The following is a 20,621-nucleotide window of genomic DNA, read 5'->3' as shown; positions in this document are numbered from 1 at the left end:
TTCTCTGCCCGCCCCGCGCAGCTCATCGGCCGTCCGCTGCAGCCCCCGCGCCTGGAGCAGGTGTCTTCGGTCCGCCGTGCCCCCTTCTCCCCGCACCGAGTGCCAGCCTAGCTCCAAGGCCTGGCCAAGCCCACCTGCGGTTGTGGTTAAAAAGAGAACCGATAAATAAGTACCAGGGATGTAAGGTGCAGCATGATGACTATAGCTAACACTGCTGTACCATATATGGGAAAGTTAAGAGAGCAAATCCTAAGAGTTCTCATCCAAGGAGAAAATTTGTTTTTTCTTTTTTTCCTTTCTTTCTTGCATCTATATGAAAAGATGGAAGGTAGCTGAACCTATTGTAAACATTTCAACAATATATGTAAATCAAACCATCATGCTGTATGCCTTAAACCTATATAATGATGTATGTCAATTATTTTTTAATATAACTGGAGAAAGAGAAAGAGACAGACAGAACTGAGGGACCGTTACCCAGCACACCACTGTAACCCTAGCTTTGACTTAGGAAATTGTGTTAAATGACCAGGAAGCCTGAAGTGGGCGCTGATCGGATCTCATGAGTAAGCTTCTCTTAACGGAACTCTAGATGTTATAGACATTTTAGAGCTCTAATTTAGACAGAACTCTAACACAGCATGTGAGGAAATACCAGACTAAGTACTGGAAAGGATTTGAGACATGGAAAATTGTATTATGTCCTTGATAGGAAAGTAGAGATAGAATTTCTAAAACTGTCTCCTACAGTGCAGTACTACAGAGAGAAGTTGCTGGAAGGAGGGAATTAAAAACTACACATAACCTGCTCTTCTCTCCCTAGTGCTCTGCCATCTGTTTCATGCTATGTATTTGAATGCGATAAAATGCATTATAGTATTCCAAAATCCGTACTGTTCATTATTTCAAGTCGAAATGTCTTCATTCTAAATTTGTGAAGTTTTTCTACATCTAAAATTGGCTAAAGAAAATATAAGATACTCCCATCAAGTCTGGCTTGGAAGAAGGGAAATGCCTCATTAAGTGAGGTGAGAAAATTTTAGATGAGTCCGTAAAACGGAAACGGAGACAACCTTGGCCAGCCTCCTAGTCCCATGATAAAGAAACATGCAGAGCAAATCCCCCTGCCACCCCCTCCATCTGCCACCTCCCACCTTTCCATGAATGAGTTTTCTCCTCAGCTTTCTATTTTGACTGATAACGGTTGTAGTCAAACTAGGTTTTGATCTGTTCCTCATTACTGAATGGGTCCAAACTCTCTTTTACATCACTCCTTAGGTTTTCATCTACTCTCTTTATGTAGTAATTCACTTGGATTTGAAGGTTGTTTATCCAACAAATTCACCACCAACAACCGGGAAGCTGCCGGGGGTTGGAGGGCAGCTTTTGAGTAGTTAAAATTGTTGCAACAGACTCTACACTAAGGACTATGAAACCTTATGATCTCGGATCTTATTTGTTCTTATAGACAAATTTCTAGCAAAAGAACAGAAAGGAGACGCTGTTCGGAGGTATGCCTGCTGAGAGCAAGAAGTGTGTAAAGTAAAAATATCAATATATTGTGAGATTTATAACATGCAGAAATAAAGTACGTGACAGAAATAGCACAAAGGCCAGTATAGGAAAAACAGAGGGCTACAAAGTTCTAATACTGCATGTGAGATGGTGTAGTCACTTGAAGGAATATTGTAGTGAGCTAAAGATACATACTCCAAACCCTAAAGCAGCCACCTAGATAACACAATATTTATAGTTGAACGTCCAACAAACAAGATAAATGAAATTATTCTACAAAAATAAAGTCTATTAACCCAAAAGAATGAAGAAAAAGAGGAGAAGGGGGAATAAAAACAGAGGAGATGAATAGAAAACAAAGAGCAAGATGGTAGACTGAAACTCAACCATATCAATCCATGTTAATTAAACATTAATGGTCTAACCGCTAAAATTAAAAGGCAACATTGTCAAATTGTATGTAAAAGGAAGGTCCAAATATACGCTGCTTCCAAAACAAAGATACATATAAGTAAAAGGTAAAAGTTAAATAAGAAGATACAAATAAGTTAAAGGTAAAAGGATACGAAAAGTTGTTTCATCTTAACCCTTATCAAAATAAGGGGAAAGTGACTACACTGATACCTGACCAGGAGATTTCATAGCCAAGAATATTACTAGGAGAAAAGATGGCCATTTCATACTGATAAAGGGGTCAATTGGTCAAGAGGACATAACAATCCTAAACAAGCATGTGCCTAATAATGGAGCTTCAAAATGTACGGAGTGGGCTTCCCTGGTGGCGCAGTGGTTAAGATTCTGCCTGCCAATGCAGGGGACATGGGTTCAATCCACATGTGGATCCAGGAAGATCCCACATGCCGCAGAGCAACTAAGTCCATGCACAACAACTACTGAGTCTGTGCTCTAGAGCCCATGAGCCCCAACTACTGAGCCCATACGCCACAACTACTAAAGCTTGTGCGTTCGAAGGGCCCACGTGCTGCGACTACTGAGCCTGTGTGCTGCAACTACTAAAGCCTGCGCTCCACAACAAGCACTTCAGAGTGGTTACTTTTTGATAGTAATGATGATGAGAATAATGATAATGCTGTATTCAATGAATGCATCCTTCTGTTTCTGACAGGCGCACTGAGTAATAGTATTTTGGAAGGTCTCATGGTATTTATCAACCTCAAAGTGAAAAATAAAACCAAAATATTCTACCTCCATTATTAAATTCTAGAGCTTTATTATTTACTAAAGCATCTAAGATCTTTTAGCTCTTAAGTACATTTTTAGCCTGTATCACCTCCTGGACACTAAGATTTGAGGACACATCAGTAGGTTTTGTAGCATAACATCCCATCTTGGTACCTTGTACTGGGTGGGCCAAAAGGTTCGGTTTTTTCTGTAGGATGGCTCTAGACGCCTTAGCTGTCTTTAACTTCATTCAAAACAATTTTGTTAGATTGAATGTGCCAGCTGTCACATCAGCATGCATTTAAAAAAGACATCAAAATTGGTGAATTTTTGTGTAGCCATTTTAATATTGAAGATGGAAGAAAAAAGGCAACATTCTCGGCATATTATGCTTTATTATTTCAAGAAAGGTAAAAACGCAACTGAAATGCACAAAAAGACTTGTGCAGTGTATGGAGAAGGTGCTGTGACTGATCGAATGTGTCAAAAGTGGTTTGCAAAATTCGTGCTGGGGATTTCTCGCTGGACAAAGCTCCATGGTTGGGTAGAACAGTTGAAGTGGATAGCAATCAAATCAAAACAATAATTGAAAACAATCAATGTTATACCACGCAGGAGATAGCCGACATACTCAAAATGTCCAAATCAAGCACTGAAAATCATTTGCACCAGCTTGTTGTGTGAGTCGCTTCGATGTTTGGGTTCCACATAAGTGAAAAAAACCTTCTTGACCATATTTCTGCAGCAATTCTCTACTGAAATGTAATGAAAACGTTCTGTTTTTAAAACAAATTGTGACGGGCGATGAAAAGTGGATACTGTACAACAATGTGGAATGGAAGAGATCATGGGGCAAGCGAAATGAAGCACCACCAACCACACCAAAGGCCGGTCTTCATCCAAAGAAGGTGATGTTGTGTATATGGTGGGGTTGGAAGGGACTCCTCTATTATGAGCTCCTTCAGGAAAACCAAACAATTAATTCCAACAAGTACTTCTCCCAATTAGACCAACTGAAAGCGGCACTCGATGAAAAGGGTCCAGAATTAGTCAACAGAAAACGCATAATCTTCCATCAGGATAATGCAAGACCGCATGTTTCTTTGATGACCAGGCAAAAACTGTTACAGCTTGGCTGGGAAGTTCTGATTCATCCACCATATTCACCAGACATTACACCTTTGGATTTCCATTTATTTCCATCTTTACAAAATTCTCTTAGTTGAAAAAATTTCAATTCCCTGGAAGACTGTAAAAGGCACCTGGCACAGTTCTTTGCTCAAAAAGATGAAAAGTTTTGGGAAGATGGAATTATGGAGTCGCCTGAAAAATGGCAGAAGGTAGTGGAACAAAAGGGGGAATACGTTGTTCAATAAAGTTCTTGGTGAAAATGAAAAATGTGTTCTTTATTTTTACTTAAAAAACCGAAGGCACTTTTTGGCCCACCCAATATTATTCCTACAGGAAAAAACTAGGGAACACACAAGGATGAAGTAATTAATCATACGGCAAGACGGGGAAGGAACCAAAATGAAATGTTTGGGATTTGGAAACCCCCATACTCACTGATAAACTCTGATGCCAGCCCTTGATGGGCACTGAGGAAGCTTGTTCCTTATTTTCACAATTATACTCACACTACAGTTATATAGAGAAAACATGGTAATGCTCAAATGAGTAGGACTCTCTAAGCATTATAAATGATGGATGAGGAATTCCTATAGGACTGAAGTGAAACTGTAGGAAACATCACTGATCCCTGTGCCTATATACTGGCCTTTGTCAGACAGTTTTTAAAAATCAGGCACAGACTCCTCAGGATTCATGGGGATAAAGATAAACTATGGGAAACATTCCAGCCATCTGTGACATCGATGCACAGTGAGCAGGCGATGGCGTGCATTTCTGTAGAAAATGACCATCAGTCAGTCTACCAGCTTGGAACTTGTTGCCAAAAGCGGAAACAAGCCATCATTAGTGTTAATGGAGGTGCTGGCTGACAGGTAATGAGGCTATCGATCAGACAAAAGCTCTGTGGCCCTTTCTCCCCTTGGAACTCCCTGAACTGGGCATGTGCAGCATTACAGTGGAAATTTCCCTCAACAAATCCTTTCCACCATGTCCTGGTAAATCTTCACCAAGTAGTCCTCAAATATATAACTTAGTTTCATAGATCATCTAGCTGTTGATTTCCACTGTCCAGGATCATCTGGTGAAAAGACAAGCGCGTAGGCTAAAAAGAAACTGGACATAAAACAACCCCACCCATTCTGCATTATCCACATTCATAGCTCTTCTGGGGCCACTACTCATTTCTTAGGCTCCGCCACTATACACCTTCCTGCTCTTCACGTGTGGCTGGAAAGGACTGTACCTACCAGGGCCTCCCCAGGTGACTGCGTTCACATGCAGATTCCCACCTACATTTTCAATGACATTTTCCATCAATACGGGGAAGGCAGAATCAACAGGATGTTGTGGCTTCCTTGCATAGGACAATTATCTCGGGAGATAAGGGTTGAAGGCTGTCACTGAAGCGTGTACACGATAACAGGAGGAGCAAAAAAAATCAACGTATAGAGCACAAAGCTCTCAAGGAAGGAGAATGCCAGTGAGTCACATAGAAATAAAGCATACATTTTGTATCTGTTTGCCAAGAATGGAAGCTGTAGGCTTACTGAAATCAACCTAAGTGACACATAGATATAGATAAATGGACTGTGTATTGTTACAAAGAAACAACAAAATGGAATCACTTGTGCTAAGCCCCACATCAGCAAACCAAACTTAATACCTAACCTAATTACAGTTACAACCTCCCCCAGGAATAGTCTTAACCCAGCGGTCCTCAACCTTTTTGGCACCAGGGACCGGTTTCATGGAAGACAATTTTTCCATGGACCTGGGGTGGGGGGTGATGGTTTCGGGATGATTCAAGCGCATTACATTTATTGTGCACTTTATTTCTGTTACTGTTACATTGTAGCATATAATGAAATAAGTATACAACTCACCGTAATGCTGACAGGAGGCGGAACTCAGGCAGTAACGCGAGCGATGGGGAGCGGCTGTAAATACAGAAGAAGCTTCACTCGCTCACCTGCCACTCACCTCCTGCTGTGTGGCCCGGTTCCTAACAGGCCATGGACTGGTACCGTTCCGTGGCCCAGGGGTTGGGGACCCCGTCTTAACCGGTCAGTATGGAAATTTCTTGTCAGCACCACTGAGGCAATCTACCACACAGGTCCCTTCTGTCCCCTATAGGTAGCTTACCTAAGCCTGAAGCAATCTACTCGTTTCCTCCTTTTGCTTATAAAAGCCTTCCATTTTGTACAGCTCCTCAGAACTCCTCTCTACTTGCCAGATGGGATGCTGCCCAGTTCATGAATCATTTAATAAAGCCAATTAGACCTTTAAATTTTACTCGGTTAAATTTTTGTTTGTTAACAGTGTGTACAGGTAGACACACAAGCGCATACACAGAAAACTGTCACACCCAAAGCTTTTTCTGCATATCTTGATTTTACTATATTTTCTGAATATTAAGCAGGAAAACCTTTCTGTAGAATAATTAACTTACCTGCAAGTTTGAGCAGTTGTGGAATAGAAAACTTGCTAATAAACTCTATTCACTTGGGTTTTGTGAATAGAAAATAGAGAAGATTTCTTTTTCTGAAACTCCCACCAACGTCCCAAGGAGTGTTTTCAGGCTGACAGCTGCTGGTGAGGACAGCCCTTGGCAAACACAACAGCCACCCTGGGCCCACAGCGGGTCCCCATTCCCCTCAGAACAAGGCATACAGAGTTGACTGGATTCGCTCCAACTATCACTGAGGCAAGTTTCAGCAAGAGTAAAATTGGGTGACATCATACAAAGACCTAAGCAAGGTGTTCCAGTCTTTTACTAAGAATTATCTCCTGGAAGGGAAGCTGTCTGTTTGTTTTTAGAGCTTATGATTTAATAAAATAGACATTTCCATTTCCCTGGCTCAGAGATTTTTGACAATCTCTCCGTAGACTTAGTTTGATTTCCTATCCTCTACCTGCTCTTCAGCAGAGAAAATCTGACCATGTACATCCTGGGCCTAATTTCAGAAGAGTACTGTTTTGTAACCATCTTCATTGCAGCTTCTAAGGCCACCTTAGTGAGCTCCCCTGTGTACACAAAGGGAACCTGGGTTTAGCGGGCACTAGGAGACAGCGCCCCCTGGAGGAAATTGGTGAACAAAGCTGGCAGAGAAACTGCTACAACCGGACGGCTTATGAGTCAGCAGTGGCCCAAGGACCCCCTTAACTTGTGCACCTTTGATGTTTCCAACTGTAAACTGGGTATTCTCACTTCTGCCATCCTGTCCATCTTCTTATGCTTGGAAGTTCAGGTCAGAGGTCGTCCACACTTCCCTCCTCAGAAAGCACTTTCGATTTACCCAAAATTTTATGTGTTTTCATAATTGGCTATTTTTAAGATCAGTGAGAGATACCATCAACGGGAATGCCAAAATTGTGAAACATCAGAAAGTAAAGTAAAATGAATCATGAGGTTTCACGCAGATATGCTGGGGGAGAAGGGAACAGGTTGTTAGTTCTTTCTTTCCAGAAAAAAACCCTGATGTCCTGGGGTTTCCCAGCCCTCCTGGCCTGGGCAGGGTAACCACACCTTTTTATGGGGTGGGCCCTGGCTCAGAAGACTACAGCTTTTGGTCATAATTACCTAATATCTAACCAACTGAAGACCAGAGAATATACAGCTGCTATTTTTATTACCATCCTTCTAGTTTCCAAATAATTTTGCAGTGTAATCTGTTTATGGCCAACTCTTTACTTATATTCTCTATGTAACATGGAGGTTGGTTCTAGTTTTTTTGCCTTTTAGAAACTTCCCTAAAGTCGTAACATTGGTTTTTTTCCTTTTCATTAAAAAATATCTGTGGCCCAGAAATTCTATGCTGAGGTATCTACCTAAGACAACCAAAGGGTTCAAACCTATTTCTTGTATCAAGGGTGTAGGAGGAAGGTAAAAGGAATACTCTTCCTCAGCACCTGGATTTTCAGGGTTTTCTGTGAAGGCCTCGAGCAATGGTTTTTAAGCGGTATCCTCACCAGCCACAAAGCACCACTTCAATGTGAGGCAGCTGGAGCTCATCACCAGGAACAAGGGTGGGAACAGGGGGCCCTACTTCCTTTCTTCTTCCTGTTTGTGCCCAGCTCCTCCTGTTCAGCTCAGAGGTGTATCTATCTCTCCTCCTTAAACCTCTGGACCTACAGGAGCTCATCTGGGCCTCCGGACCCTAAGGTGGAGTGGCCGATCTGCCTGGCTCAAGATGAGATTCTCATATTCTTATTTCCAAAGCGCTGTCGCCTGATCCTAATTGAACTGTCAAATGTTCACAGATCAGTTTTGCTATCATGTACAGAAGGCTCTAAAGTATATCTTACACTCAAGTTATTTTAAGAGATGAAAGAAAGGGCAAATTGTTATTGTTCTTTTCCTAAGGAAAAAGGTGACAAATAGCCGAGAAGAACATGCATGGAGAAACTGGCAGCTTTCTTGTGAGTGCAGACGTTCCTTCTTTAGCATCCCTGTCCTCCAGTTATGGGACGGGGAGGGTGGGAAGGAGAAAAGGCGCTCATGAGTCTTTAGGATGGGGTGGCGTGGAAGCAGCTTAGTTCATGACTGACTCCCAGTGAATGCTGGCAGCTGGGGAGAAGGGAGGTCCAATGCTGCTGCAGCGGTGCCAGGCGTGCAACAGGTGGGTAGCCAAGGGGGTCAGCGAGCGTTCCTGTAGAAAAACGCTATGCTCAGAACGACTGTGCTAAGTCAAGGCAGCATTCATTAAGTATTTGTTCAGGCTCAGGAGCTATGGGAATAAATGGAAACAGTCCCTGCCCTTGAGGGTCACTCGGTCGTGGGTGGGAGAAGGGGAGTGAGTGGTAGGGGGTGAAGGAGAGCAGGAGATATGAGGAGATCGATCCATTTAAAACATTCTTTCCTGTAACAGGTAACTGAACTGAGGCTTCCTTGCAGGGGGAGCAGGAGTTAGGTTTATTTACTCCACTACCCTGTTGGCAATCACAGCAAGCCCTCAAGGGCTTTTCAGGAGAATGAGGGCCTAGTTTGTCCCCCCTGACATAAACGTCGGAGGTGTGGGGAGGCTCCGCTTTTCCTAGAAACCGTACTTGCCTCTGTAATTCATCGACGGCATGTGCTGTGGGAAGAGGACAAGTGGATTGAAGTTAAAGCATGAGAGTCTGCTTGGTTCAGATACTCGCTAGTTGTATAATCTTTATACTCAAAGTGGGTTTACTGTACACATGTAGCTGGGTCTTTGTTTTTTTATCCACTCTGGCAATCCCTGTCTTTTAATTAGTGTGTTTTGACCATTAACATTTATAGTCATTACTTATACAGTTGTATAAATATGTTTGTAGCTTTTCTATTCATTGTGCTTGTTCTTTTTTTCCTCTGGTTTTGAACATTTTTATGTGATTCCAATTTACCTCCTCTTAGAATATCAATTATTTTCTTTTTATATTGTGTAGCAGTTGCCCTCAAGTTTACAATATACATGTATAACTAATCTGAGTCCACCTTCAAATAACACTATACAGCTTCATATGTAGTGCCCAGTCTACTGGGAAGCCATCAGAGGCATTACACTGTTACACTTCTGTGGATTTCTAGCATTTCCTTTTGACTTTTCTCAGAGTTTCCATCTCTCTGCTTACAATACCTATCTGTTCTTTCATGATGTCTACTTTTTCCATTAGAGCCCTCCACATATTAATTGGTTATTTTAAATTCCCTGCCTGAGAATTCCAACATTTGTGTCGTATCTGAGTCTGGTTCTGATGCTCTTCATATTGTTGTGGGTTTTTAAATTATCTTTTAGCATGCCTTGCAATTTTTTGGTTAAAATCCAGACATAATGTACATCAGGTAATAGGAACCGAGGTAGAAGGCCTTTCATGTTAGGATGTACGGTAACCTGTGAGCAGCTGGGCTGTGTGTAATGTTTGCTGCAGCCATAGGTGCTGGAGGCTCCAGCTTCCTCCAGGGTCCTTGCTGCTACCTCCTCTATTGTCCCTGGGCTTCCCTAGGAACTACTCCTTAAAGAGTCTTGCCTTGCAGCTCTCCCAGCTGTAACTCGCAGTCATTGTACTTGATTTCTGGTGCTGTGGAGGCAAGGCGTGGGGAGGGGGTGGCATTCTACAATTGTAGCCTTAAATCTCAGTCTTTTAGTGGGCCTGTGTCTCCAGGCTGTCACCTTTACAGGTGTTTCTTAGCTGTTTTTTTTTTTTTACCCCTGAGGTGAGACAGGAAGGCTTGAGGGGGCTGGAATTGGGTAAATGCCCATCTCCCATGTGGGGTAAGGCTCTGGTGAAGTCTTTCACTCTAGCTAGTAGCCCTTTGTTATGGAGGGTGCTCTGGGCATAGTTCAAAATGGTTACCTTTCTCCTCTATCTGCAGAGCCAGGAGGAGACTCTTCTTTCTTGACTCTTCATCATAAGAATGCCTGGTAGCTCACACTCAACCTCCAGCAATTTGTCAGGATTACCACGTAAGTGATCCTACCGGTCCACGGCTCTGGCGGTTTCTGCTACAGGTAAGTTGACCTCAGCTGGGAAGCTCCGTATTCACCCATCTCATGATTCTCTGACGAGTATTAAGGAAAGGTGTTGATTTTCAGTTTTCTCAGCGTTTTTCTTGTTGTAACAATAGGAATGACAACTTCCAAGCCCTTTTTACACACTGGGCCTGAAACCGGAAGTCTAGCTGTACAACCTTGAGCAAGTCAACTCCTCTGAAGCTATTTCTCCCTTTATGATATAGTGATGATAAATCTTTTAGGCCTACTTCACGTCATTATTTACATTAAAATGCTTTGTAAATGGTAAAGCACTATACTTCCATACGGATTATTATGGATTTGTCAACATTCATCACGAATGTGGGAGTTGTCACCAGGAAATGTCTGTCAAGGCAGGAATTAAATTTCCCAGCTCCCGTGAAATTGCTGTGTGCCAGAAGGATGCAGTGAAAGACATGTGTCCCAATGCCACAACTGGCTCATAATAATGCCCCAGTGGTCCTCCCTCCTCCTACCCTTCTCCTGCAAGCAGAGGACCATGTGACCTTTGGGTATAATGGAGCCACAAGATGGAAAATTCCCTGCCTACGAGGAACAGACCACTGGATTGTTATGTGTGCAAGACATAATCATTTTATTGTCTTTATTCACTGAAACCTTGGTTTTTGTTTGTCAGGGCAGCTGATGTTACCCTATCTAACAAAGAAACCGTTATCCTGATATTGGAGCTGCAGTTACAAAAACCTACAATTTGTGGTTTTCAAATTTCATATTCACTGGTTAGGAGCTGTGTGGCTAAAAAACAGATAATTGTGGGCTGGAAAGATTGAGACTCGTGATGCTGCAGTGCAGTATTGAGTGAAACTTACCTGCAACAATATGAGTGATAAAGAGAAAACAGAAAGACTGTTGGGGAAAATGGAGGGAAAGAGGCAAAGTGCAAGCATGTATTGACTGTTCCTCTCTACTTTCTGAGGGAGGGAGGGACAGAGAGAGAGAGAGAGAGAGAGAGAGAGGAGAGAGAGAGAGAGAGAGAGAGGGAGAGGGAGAGAGAGAGAGAGAGAGAGAGAGAGAGAGAGAGAGAGAGAGAGAGAAAGAGAGAGAGAGAGAGAGAGAGGATTGGCTAGTTGAAATTGGCAAGCACAAAGGAAAAGTCCAGAATTTTGGGTCCTTGCAGTGTTACAACAATTGAGTTTACAGATTACAGACAACAGGAAATAATACTGAAAAAGGCCTGTTAAGACTTACCAGGTCAACTCAGTTTTGAGGACAATACAGGTGATGGATGTGATGTTGCTGTCCAAGTCTTGTTTTAGACAGCTTCAAGATGACTGCTAATAAACTGACAGGGAGATTGGCTTGAGGGCAAGGAAGCAAACATGTAACTCCCCAGTCCTTCCTGTGTACCTGCCACCCCCAGGCCTGGGCGACCCCGTTCGGCACTTGGCGGCCTCTGATGCGCTGCAAGCTCGCAGCTCTGCTCAGCTCTGAACCCCATAACCCTGATGGATGCAGCGCCTGGCGTGTCCAAGGGGCTTGGAAGAGGTACTGTGAAATAACACATTTTATGGCAAGACAAGAAAAACTTCAATGTAAAAAAATCTTCTCTACCCTTTGGCCTCTTCTCTACCCTCTACCGTGCATTGTGTCTCTGCATTAGGCATTGACCAAACCTCCCAATCGGCAGAAACACCTGCTCAGCCATAAACAGCAACATTCCCCTAGAACCAACAAGACAACTCCTTAAAAGATAACGTTCTTCCTTAATCTTGCAAAAGGTCACAAGGACCCACCACTTTGCACCTGAAGATCTGGATTGTGTAAACTGTCAACAGTCCATCATTTAACGTATAACCCTCTGTCTCCCAAAATTTATGTTAACTGTGCTCTGACTTCTAACGGGCAGAATAGCTCTCGGAGTTTTCTGAGAGGCTCTTCCCGGGTTATAATCCTCAATTTGTCTCAAATAAAATTTTCCATTTCCTTCTTAGATCGACGGATTTAATCTTTCATCAGCAGTACCTAGAACAATTTACATTTCATCAAAGAGGTGGCAAGGCTCTTTGTCCAAAGTTCGGCTGCATCTCGATCGTTTTCCCCTTCTCGTCCCGCTTTCTGCTGTTCCCTGCTTCTGCAGGTTCCAGTTAAATGGGCTAAGCTGGGGTTGAGTGGGGAAGTGGGGGTGGGGTGTGATGAGGGGTAGAGGGTGAGCGGTCGGGAAACCAACATCCCCCAGTAACCCTCTGGGACCGTGTCCCCGGTCGGCGGCTCTTTCTCCCGGGACCCCTCCCCGCCCTCCCCCGCCCCCCCCAAAACAGAGCCACCTGGGCCCCGGCATGTGGGGATCTGCCATCTCTGCGTGCACTCAGCCTCTAGGGAAACCAAATCTCGCCTTGGCTCTGCGCATTTCACTGTTGACAGTTTCCAACATAAGACCCATGAAACTAAAATGTGTGAGAAGAAATCCAGTAAGAGAAAAGCGATCCAAGACACAAGCCTATTAAGTCAACCTAATATTATTAAACTTCCAAATTCAGGAACTGCCCTCCCTGCCTTAAGACCGCTTCTTGGAGGCAGAGTTGCTTCTCCTGTTTCTTTTTGAATCAGGCTGATGCTACTTCTGAGTGCTCACCTGCACATTCCCTGCAGGGTCGCCCTCTCTAGCTGCCATCTCCTCCTCCCCCTGCCCCGCCAGGTGTCTCCCCTGAGAATGAGCTTCGCTCCACCCCACAGACACTCCTGCATCAGGTGCGGAACGATTTCAACAAGCCTCTGCTAAAACGTGATAGAAGAATGACTGATCCTGCAGCCTCTGCGTGTCAGCAGAGGGTGACGGGCTGCCATGCTGGCTGCCCCTCCGCCGGCGTGGCGGGCGGGCACACGAGCGCCTCTCCTCCACCGCCGGCTCGCCCACAGCCATCACGCAGGCCTGCGTGCCCCTCACCGTCGCCAGGCCTTGGGGACATCGCGTCCACACAGCACCTGACCTGGAACCGCAGCCCACGGTCAGGTTGGCACGTGTTTTGTTTTGTTTAATTTCATGTTACTTTCACATTTACAAACTCAGGAAGCCACACTGAGAAAGGGACGGTGGAGGCTGCCTGGAGGAAAAGCTGGGCTCCTGGGCCCTGTGCAGCCTGGGCGCTTGGGACTTTTCGCAGGGAAACTCTCCCGTACCTCGAGGGGCCTCGCTGTCGGACGGCACCTGAAATGGTAGCCGTGGCCTGCTCCTCAGTGCCTGGAAGGTGCGTTACTGCAGCTGCCTCGGCCCAGGAGTTTATTGCTGGTGAACTTGATTATCCAACTTACAGTCCAGGATGACGGCATCATCAGAAATGGGTCCAGTGGTGCGCATTTTGCTGAGACGAAAGGAGACTGAAATGTGTAAGCTGCACTGACTGGGCAATACTGGCATGTTGCCCGTGTTTGCCGCTGGCCCCCAGGAGGGCCTGGCCTTGGGGGAGGCAGGTGGAGACCCCCCTCCCCGTGCCCATCCACACGGGACCATCAGAGACAAGAGGCAGACAGTCACCAGGGTGGACGTGCCCAAGCCCAGGGCAGCCTGAGCTCCAGCACCCGGCCAGCTCTGCCTCTTCCCAGGCTCCCTTTAAGGTCCCCAGAGATGTTCCCTTTCTCAGGTGGGAAATGTGTACACTCCCCTCACTTTGCAAAACCGGATCTCTTGGGCTGAATGAGATCACCACTTGGCAGGCAGAGGTCTGGAAATGTGGCCCAGCGGCACACAGGCATGTATTCTGAATAGACGGACTCCCGGAGAGCGCCCTCGAGTCATCCCTGAACTTCTCAGGGACAGAACAGTCGTGGAAAGAAGGCTCTGCCTCTGACTATAGTGGCGCCAAGATGAAACCCAGAGGTGGAATTACTCAGATTTGACCCTATCTCGGCCCCTGGGGTGTGTGCAGACCAGTGGCTCTTCCATCTCTCCTGAAAGCGCTGGGCGCCATGTCTACAATCCCCTGGGGACAGGCATGACCGCCCCACCGTCTGCGGGAGCTGCAGGTGTCTGACAACCGAGGGAGGTGACTCGAGGCTGTATGATTTTTCCTCCCGTCTGTTCGACTGCAAATGTTTAGTCTCTTTCCCCGCTGAGGAGAGCAAAGGCCCCATGGCACTGGGGCTGGGGTGGAGGAGGGAGGCAGGGCCCGCCGTGCACCTTCTGTCCAAACTAGGTCATAATGGTCAGGGTCCAGCTTCACTGGCCAAGGCACACCCAGGTCCATGGTAACTGAGGAGTGTTCAGGGGGAGTGTGACAGAGCAAAGTGTCATTTCTGTGCCCAGATCTCCACCTGGTTAGCCTCTGGTCTAACAAAGATACTTGAACTCACAGTCCTACACGTCAGTTTAGCAAAAAATCTGGCTTCTGATACCCAAAGAGTTTAAAGTCCCCTTCAAAACGTGCATAGAGGCGCCGGATGTCTCGTTTGCTGATACCCAGAAAGTAGTGCTCGACTTTGGTTCTGTTATACGCGGTGATGCCCGGGGGGATGGTGGGGTAAGACACCAGGTGGTCTATACCAGCCTCTTTCAAGATGTGTGGGGCATCGTCCTCCAGGGTCTCATGGTGACCGATGACGCTGTACTTGATCTCGCAGGGTGCGCACAGTTCCACGTATGTCACCCAGTGGATGATGTGGTCCCCAAACTGAAGGTCCAGCCACCTATGGTTCGGATCACCCAGGTAGCGCACAAAGTCCTCAAACTGGATGCCCCTGGTCTCCGTTCGGTTCCTCCTGTACTTCCTGATGATGCCAGGGGCAATCTCGTGCCTGTACCAAGGCTCAAAGCGGGGGTTGTGAACAAACTTATCCTTAAACGCAGAAATCAGTCTCTCGAAGGGATCTCTTACGATAAAAAACTTGAAGTATGTCTTCAAGCTAAGGGAAAAAAATGAAGATGAAGAAGTTAACCTGATGCTGCTGGTGGTGCTGGCTGTGGGTTGTGAGGAAGAGTGAAGTGTGATGGCTGGAGCAGTGGCAGCCACCAGGCTGAGCCCTGTGCCAAGCGCACTGCATGTGGCTCTTACTTAATCCTCACAGCCACCCTTGGAAGCAGATCCTTTTATGAACCCATTTTACAGGCTGAGGAAATGGACGCTCAGAGACCTTAACTGTCCAAGACCACAGTACTCATCACCCCCGGGGCTGCTGTGAAGACATCTATTTAACCCATGTTTTGTTTCACTTGAGTAGTTTGAAACTTCAGGACGAATGTTTGAAAGTTTTGTTCCTGTGCAGAAAACCGTTAAGGGCAGGAACCCTGACTGAGTTAGGAACAGCTGAGGCCTGAGAATGACTCTAAGGGTACGTCTTTAAAAACTCAATTCAAAATTTCCAGGGGAAGGAAAATGGGGGGCAGAGTAGGTGGGAAGAGGAAAGGCAGAGTGAGGCTCCAGTCTCCAGCTGGCGGAAGGGGGTCTGGGGGAGCTGCCAGTGGGGGGGTGGCGGTGCAGGGGTACCCCCGTAAAGGGCCTGTACTGACAGTGACAGAGCGACGACGACACTGCTGTGATTCCGTGCGCTCACCCAGGCCAGAGACCCTCTCAGCGCTGAAGGTCTCAGCGTGTCTACTCTCACAAAAGCCCCGCAGGATCGCTGCTGAGGGGGGTGACAGGACCGCCCTCCCCCAGGAGGGTCTCTGACCTGGCATTTGACACCTGCCTTCTAAGGCTGTACACGTTGGCAAGAGTGAGTAACCAATACTGGAAGCAATGAAAATCAAGTGGCTGAAAAGCAAGGGAGATGAAAGATCATTCGGTGCCCTGACACTGACTAGTGTATTATATACCTGTTCCTTTTAAACCTTGTTCTACGGGGCCATACCACAGCTGTCAAGACAACTGTCCAATCAGCTAAGGAACTTTCCCGATGCCGGTCTCCCTCCTTGCCGTGGTTGGTGAGGCCTGTCTCTCTCCACCTCTGCTGGGTCCAGCCGATCCCGCCACCCCCCCAGGGGCAGCTGCCGCGAAGGCAGGCATAACACCTTGGGAGAAAATGAAAAATGAAGTGGGGTTTCCCTGCAACCCAAATCCCTTTCTTATGAAATGAAGGTCATGTTCAGTAAGAAATCCATAAAACTTAACAAAATCAGAGCAGAACAAAAACGACCACTCATTTCTATAAGACAGTTACGCAACCTTCATTTTAATAGCCTGCATGAAGGTTAGGGTGGAGAAGACATTCAGAAATTCTCACAAAGACGTGAATTTAAATGCGCTGAACGCTGGGCGTATGCCCGGCTGCCTCTCACCAACACAAACCAGTAGCTCTTGGAGCCATCTGGGAAACACGTCAAGTACAGAGCCGAGCCTGCGGGGTTTTATCAGCGTCCCCCTCCCCTGCTCCTACCGCTTCTGAATTTCTGCATCGCTGAAGGAAGAGAGACGCGGGAGGCCGTTCTTCTCGTGGTCGTGCACCACGCTTTCAGGGATCTCTTCGATGGAAGGAAAGGCTCCTGGGAGGCAAACAGGGAGAGGGCGTGTTGGGGATGCTGCCTTTAAAGACAGATGCCCGTCTCGAAGCCCGGGCCCGTGTTCCCCATGGGCCATCCCAGTATCCACGTTTAGGTCTTTGAATTTCAACTGCTTCTGCGGGCAGGATGAGAATGAAGAAAAGCTTCTGGTGATCCACAGGCCATCTGGAGGAAACAGACGAGTTAGGAGGAGGGAGAGGGAGGGAGCAACGGCTACAGCAACGAGCACCTAAATCGGTCACAATCTGCCACAAAAGAAAGACCGGTGCCTGCAAGCAGAATGCCCCAAACCTGCAATACTGACTCTGCTCTGGAACTGGGGGAACTGCCAGAGAACTGGGACCATGAAACCCACAGCCAGGAGAAATAGAGACACAGAGGTAGAGACCAAATGTATGGACACCAAGGGGGAAGCGGGGGTGGGTGGGATGAACTGGGAGACTGGGACTGACATACAGACGCTATTGATACTAAGTATAAAATAGGTAACTAATGAGAACCTGCTGTACAGCACAGGGAGCTGTACTCAGTGCTCTGTGGTGACCTACATGGGAAGGAAATCCAAAAATGAGGGGATACATGTATACGTACAGCTAAGTCATTTTGCTGTACAGTAGAGACTAACACAACATTGTAAAGCACCTGTACTCCAATAAAAATTAATTAAAAAAAAAACAACACAACAACACACTGCTGATCCATGCCCGCAGCTCGGGCCCATCACTCCCAGCATGACATCACCCAGGCCTAAGAGGTTCCTAGGTAACCTCACAGCATCCCAGACTGGCAGTGGCCAAGAAGTTTGGTGCTGGACAAGTCAGGCTGATGCTGTGCGAGTGATGTGATATATTCGAAGCACGGCTCAGAGGAGGACGCGGGGTGTCTGAGGAGAAGGCAGGGCAGGGCCGAGAGCCACAGCTCCTGGTCCAGGCTGCAGAGTGGAACCTGGGAGTTATCCTAGGGTTGGAGGGTTGGGCAGGTGCTTCACTCTTTTCTCAACTTAGACAAGTGGAAATAAAGCATCATTGAGCTGGGGTGCTAGCCCTTCATGTGCATCTTTGTGTTAACCTTGCCATGTTAAACTCAGAGTCCGGCAGGGAAGGATCTCTGTTGGGCCATCTAAGCAGTGATCACAGCCTCCTCAGAATATTTAAGCCCCGATCCAGAACCCTGTGCTAATAAGTACAGTGGACGGATGGCTATAAAACAAGCAAGATGCACATCTGCTCTCAAGGGGCCAACAGAGGAACCAGCTCTGTGGATCTGCACCTGGACCTGCTCTGGTACCTGTCGCCATGCAGGTGCACCTACGGACAGCTGAAGGCAGCCCCGGGACTGTCCTTCTCCTATCACATGGCCTGGCGAACCGCTCCCGTCTCTATCCCGCCCGCATCAACGGGTTCTTCTTCTTCAAAGTCTGATGCGTCACACAGTGGTAGCAAATCTGTAAGACTTTTGTACGTTTGTTGTTTTAAATCTGATTTGTAAGCTCATTGTCCGATGTCAAAAATCCAACGTACTGCCTGATTACTCAAGAAGTGCACTGATTATAAGCGGAAGATGAGGTGGGTGTCTCCCTTTTCTTCCCCAACGAACCAGGGAAGAGGCCGAATGACACCCAACTCCGACACCACCTCTGAGAGCAGCGGCAGGCCTGGGGGGCCGCGGGACGGAGAGGCCAGGGCCATGTCCCATGGGGCTCCGAGGTCTGATTCCTGATCCAGGAGTCACACGGCTGTCTACGGGAACTACGTTTCTTTTGAATCTGCATTTAGCAGAGCCCATAATTATCTTGGGTCAGTTCAGAGTAACTGGAGTTTAAACAAACACAGTGTCTGAAACGAGTGGTGAGGAGTCAAAGCCTGTGGTGCATGAGGGCACTCTCCAATGATCTAATTTGTTCCCGAGTGAACACCAGATTTCCTGAAGCAGGCGGATTAAACCTCCGAATATGGATGCTCAGTGTAAGATGGGGACGACTGCAGGTGGGGAGGCCCCCAGACCCACCAGTGTCTGGGTGTGGGTCCTTCTCAGCACAGGAGGGCAGCCATGAGGATAGCTGCTGGATGGCCCAGTCAGTGTGGAGCCCTGACCTCCCAGGACAGAGTGAGTGACTCGCAAGAATCAATGCAGGGACTCTGAAGAGAGGCAACGGGACCAACCGGGCAGGCAGAGTTAGGGGAGCCAGGAGGCCCTGACCGTGGGTGGGGAGCGCCTGGGTGAACCCCGCCAACTTCTAACGCGGACACGAACAGGAGAAACGCCGGCACGCTGTCTGTGAGTCACCGGCCCAGCCCGGGCTCCCCTCTCGGCCGCCCTCCCCAACTCCCCCGCCCTGGCCCCGGCCAGCCTCCCTGCAGACCCCGAGGCCCAGCGAGGACGCACCGTTCAGCACGATCAGCACCTTCTTCCACTGGGTGTTGCCCACTTTGGGCGTCTGGCAGAAGAGGATCTCGTGCTTGTCACACACGAATATCCGGTCGAGGACAAACTTGGAGACGGCGGTGTGTGACAGGTTCCTCAGGGTGTCCTCCCTGCACACGTTTCTGACGAGCTCCAGGCGTTGCATGTAGACCAAGGGTTGAACGAGCCGCCCTCCCGGCAGCCTATTCCCGGTCAGCTGCAGGGAACGGAGACAAAACGGGCACAAGGGCTTCATTAGCAGAACGGGGCGTGCCGGGCATTAACTCACGGAGGCCGGAGCCTGGGGGCTGTCGCCACAGAAGCAGCAGGACGGAGGGCGTGAGTCAGCGCTGCGGCCCGGGGTTCAGGCTGCGTGGATGCGCTGGACCATAGTGCAGCCAGAGACGGCTGACCCTGTCCCCTCATCCTCAGCTTGGACAAACCGCGGGGGCGGGTGGGCTGTCTGCCTGTCGCTGTGCTGATGGCACAATGGCAACGGCAGGATATCCTCCGTTCAGCGATCTGAGGGAAGGCCAGCTTCTGCCCCCTCGCTCTCCCTCCATGTGACCTGAGTGTAAGTATGTGGCCTGGACCTAAGAACTTGCTGTCTACACAGGCGGTGGCTGTTTTGAAGATAACCTGGCACATTGGTGTATCTGGTTTATTAATTTAAGAAAACACCTTAGGTCATTGAGTGTGGGTTTTAAAAAAGCAGGCACCGTTATTCCACTTCCTCAGGGCTAAGCACACCATTACGTTTCTCTGACATGCGGCTTCAGGTGAGGAGAGGGGCTCTGCCTGGCCGTCAGGTCAGTGGTACCAGTGGTTTGGCTGCTGTGAGCAGGCGATGGAGCCCATCAGCACTGGTTCTGCTCTGAGGAGTCACGAGACCAGGTGAGAAGATCCGCGTGAACTGCGGGGTGAAGGCTGTGATGTCAGAAACCCAGGGCTGTGCTGTCCAGACTTGGCTGGATTCTTTCTGTTGACCTTACGTGCAGCTCATGGGCAGGACTGTCCCTTCTCTGAGTTTAATTCTGGGCTGATAAACATCTTTAGAGCTGGCTCTCCTCACCTCATTTCTTCCTGCACGAGGGCAACCTGAACCTTCCATCCAGACCCAGCACAGGGGCCAGCAGGGGGAGAAGGGGGTCTCAGGAGTGCGCCCCTCACCTTGGCAGGGGGACGATTAGGAATTTACGTGCAAAAGGAGCCTGGGGAGAAATTGGAGTCAGAGTGTCAAGGAAGGTGAGCACGGGGAGAGGTCAGCGGCCCTGGGCCCTGCTGCTAACGCCCCGTGACCCTGGATGATTAGCTTTCTTCCTACCCTCAGTTCTCTCATCCACACCGCCCAGAGGCTGGACTAGCTGCCCCGTAACTCCAAAGTTCCAGGATTCCCAGGATTCGGGGGCAGAGACCTTTTCCCCTGGCTTCCTCCCGACTCG

General features: G+C 47.7%; 1 protein-coding gene across 8 annotated transcripts in view; it reads right to left on the bottom strand.

Moving 5' to 3' along the window:
- Window positions 1–55: 55 nt before the first annotated feature.
- Window positions 56–20,621, bottom strand: part of CHST10 (carbohydrate sulfotransferase 10) — a 40,098-nt gene continuing 19,532 nt past the window's right edge. For 2 of the 8 annotated variants that reach the window (XM_089922641.1, XM_030762830.2), the window contains 5 exons: window positions 19,162–19,396; window positions 16,653–16,758; window positions 13,464–15,182; window positions 11,535–11,628; window positions 7,441–10,351 (listed from right to left, as the gene is read on the bottom strand). In XM_089922641.1, the coding sequence (XP_089778767.1) occupies window positions 14,645–15,182; window positions 16,653–16,758; window positions 19,162–19,396 (879 nt within the window). In that variant the 3' untranslated portion in view covers window positions 7,441–10,351; window positions 11,535–11,628; window positions 13,464–14,644. Of the gene's footprint in view, window positions 5,766–7,440; window positions 10,352–11,534; window positions 11,629–13,463; window positions 15,183–16,652; window positions 16,759–19,161; window positions 19,397–20,251; window positions 20,391–20,621 lie in introns of those variants that run through there. The other 6 variants (XM_089922646.1, XM_089922645.1, XM_089922643.1 and 3 more) reach the window with 6 other exon arrangements.

This window comes from Delphinapterus leucas, chromosome 13 (genome assembly GCF_059928025.1).
Source record: "Delphinapterus leucas isolate spDelLeu-1000000601 "Yukka" chromosome 13, BTC_Dleu_Yukka2, whole genome shotgun sequence".
Lineage (NCBI taxonomy): Eukaryota > Metazoa > Chordata > Mammalia > Artiodactyla > Monodontidae > Delphinapterus > Delphinapterus leucas.
Note: the sequence above shows the minus strand (reverse complement) of the source record. Positions and strands in the feature narration are given on the sequence as shown.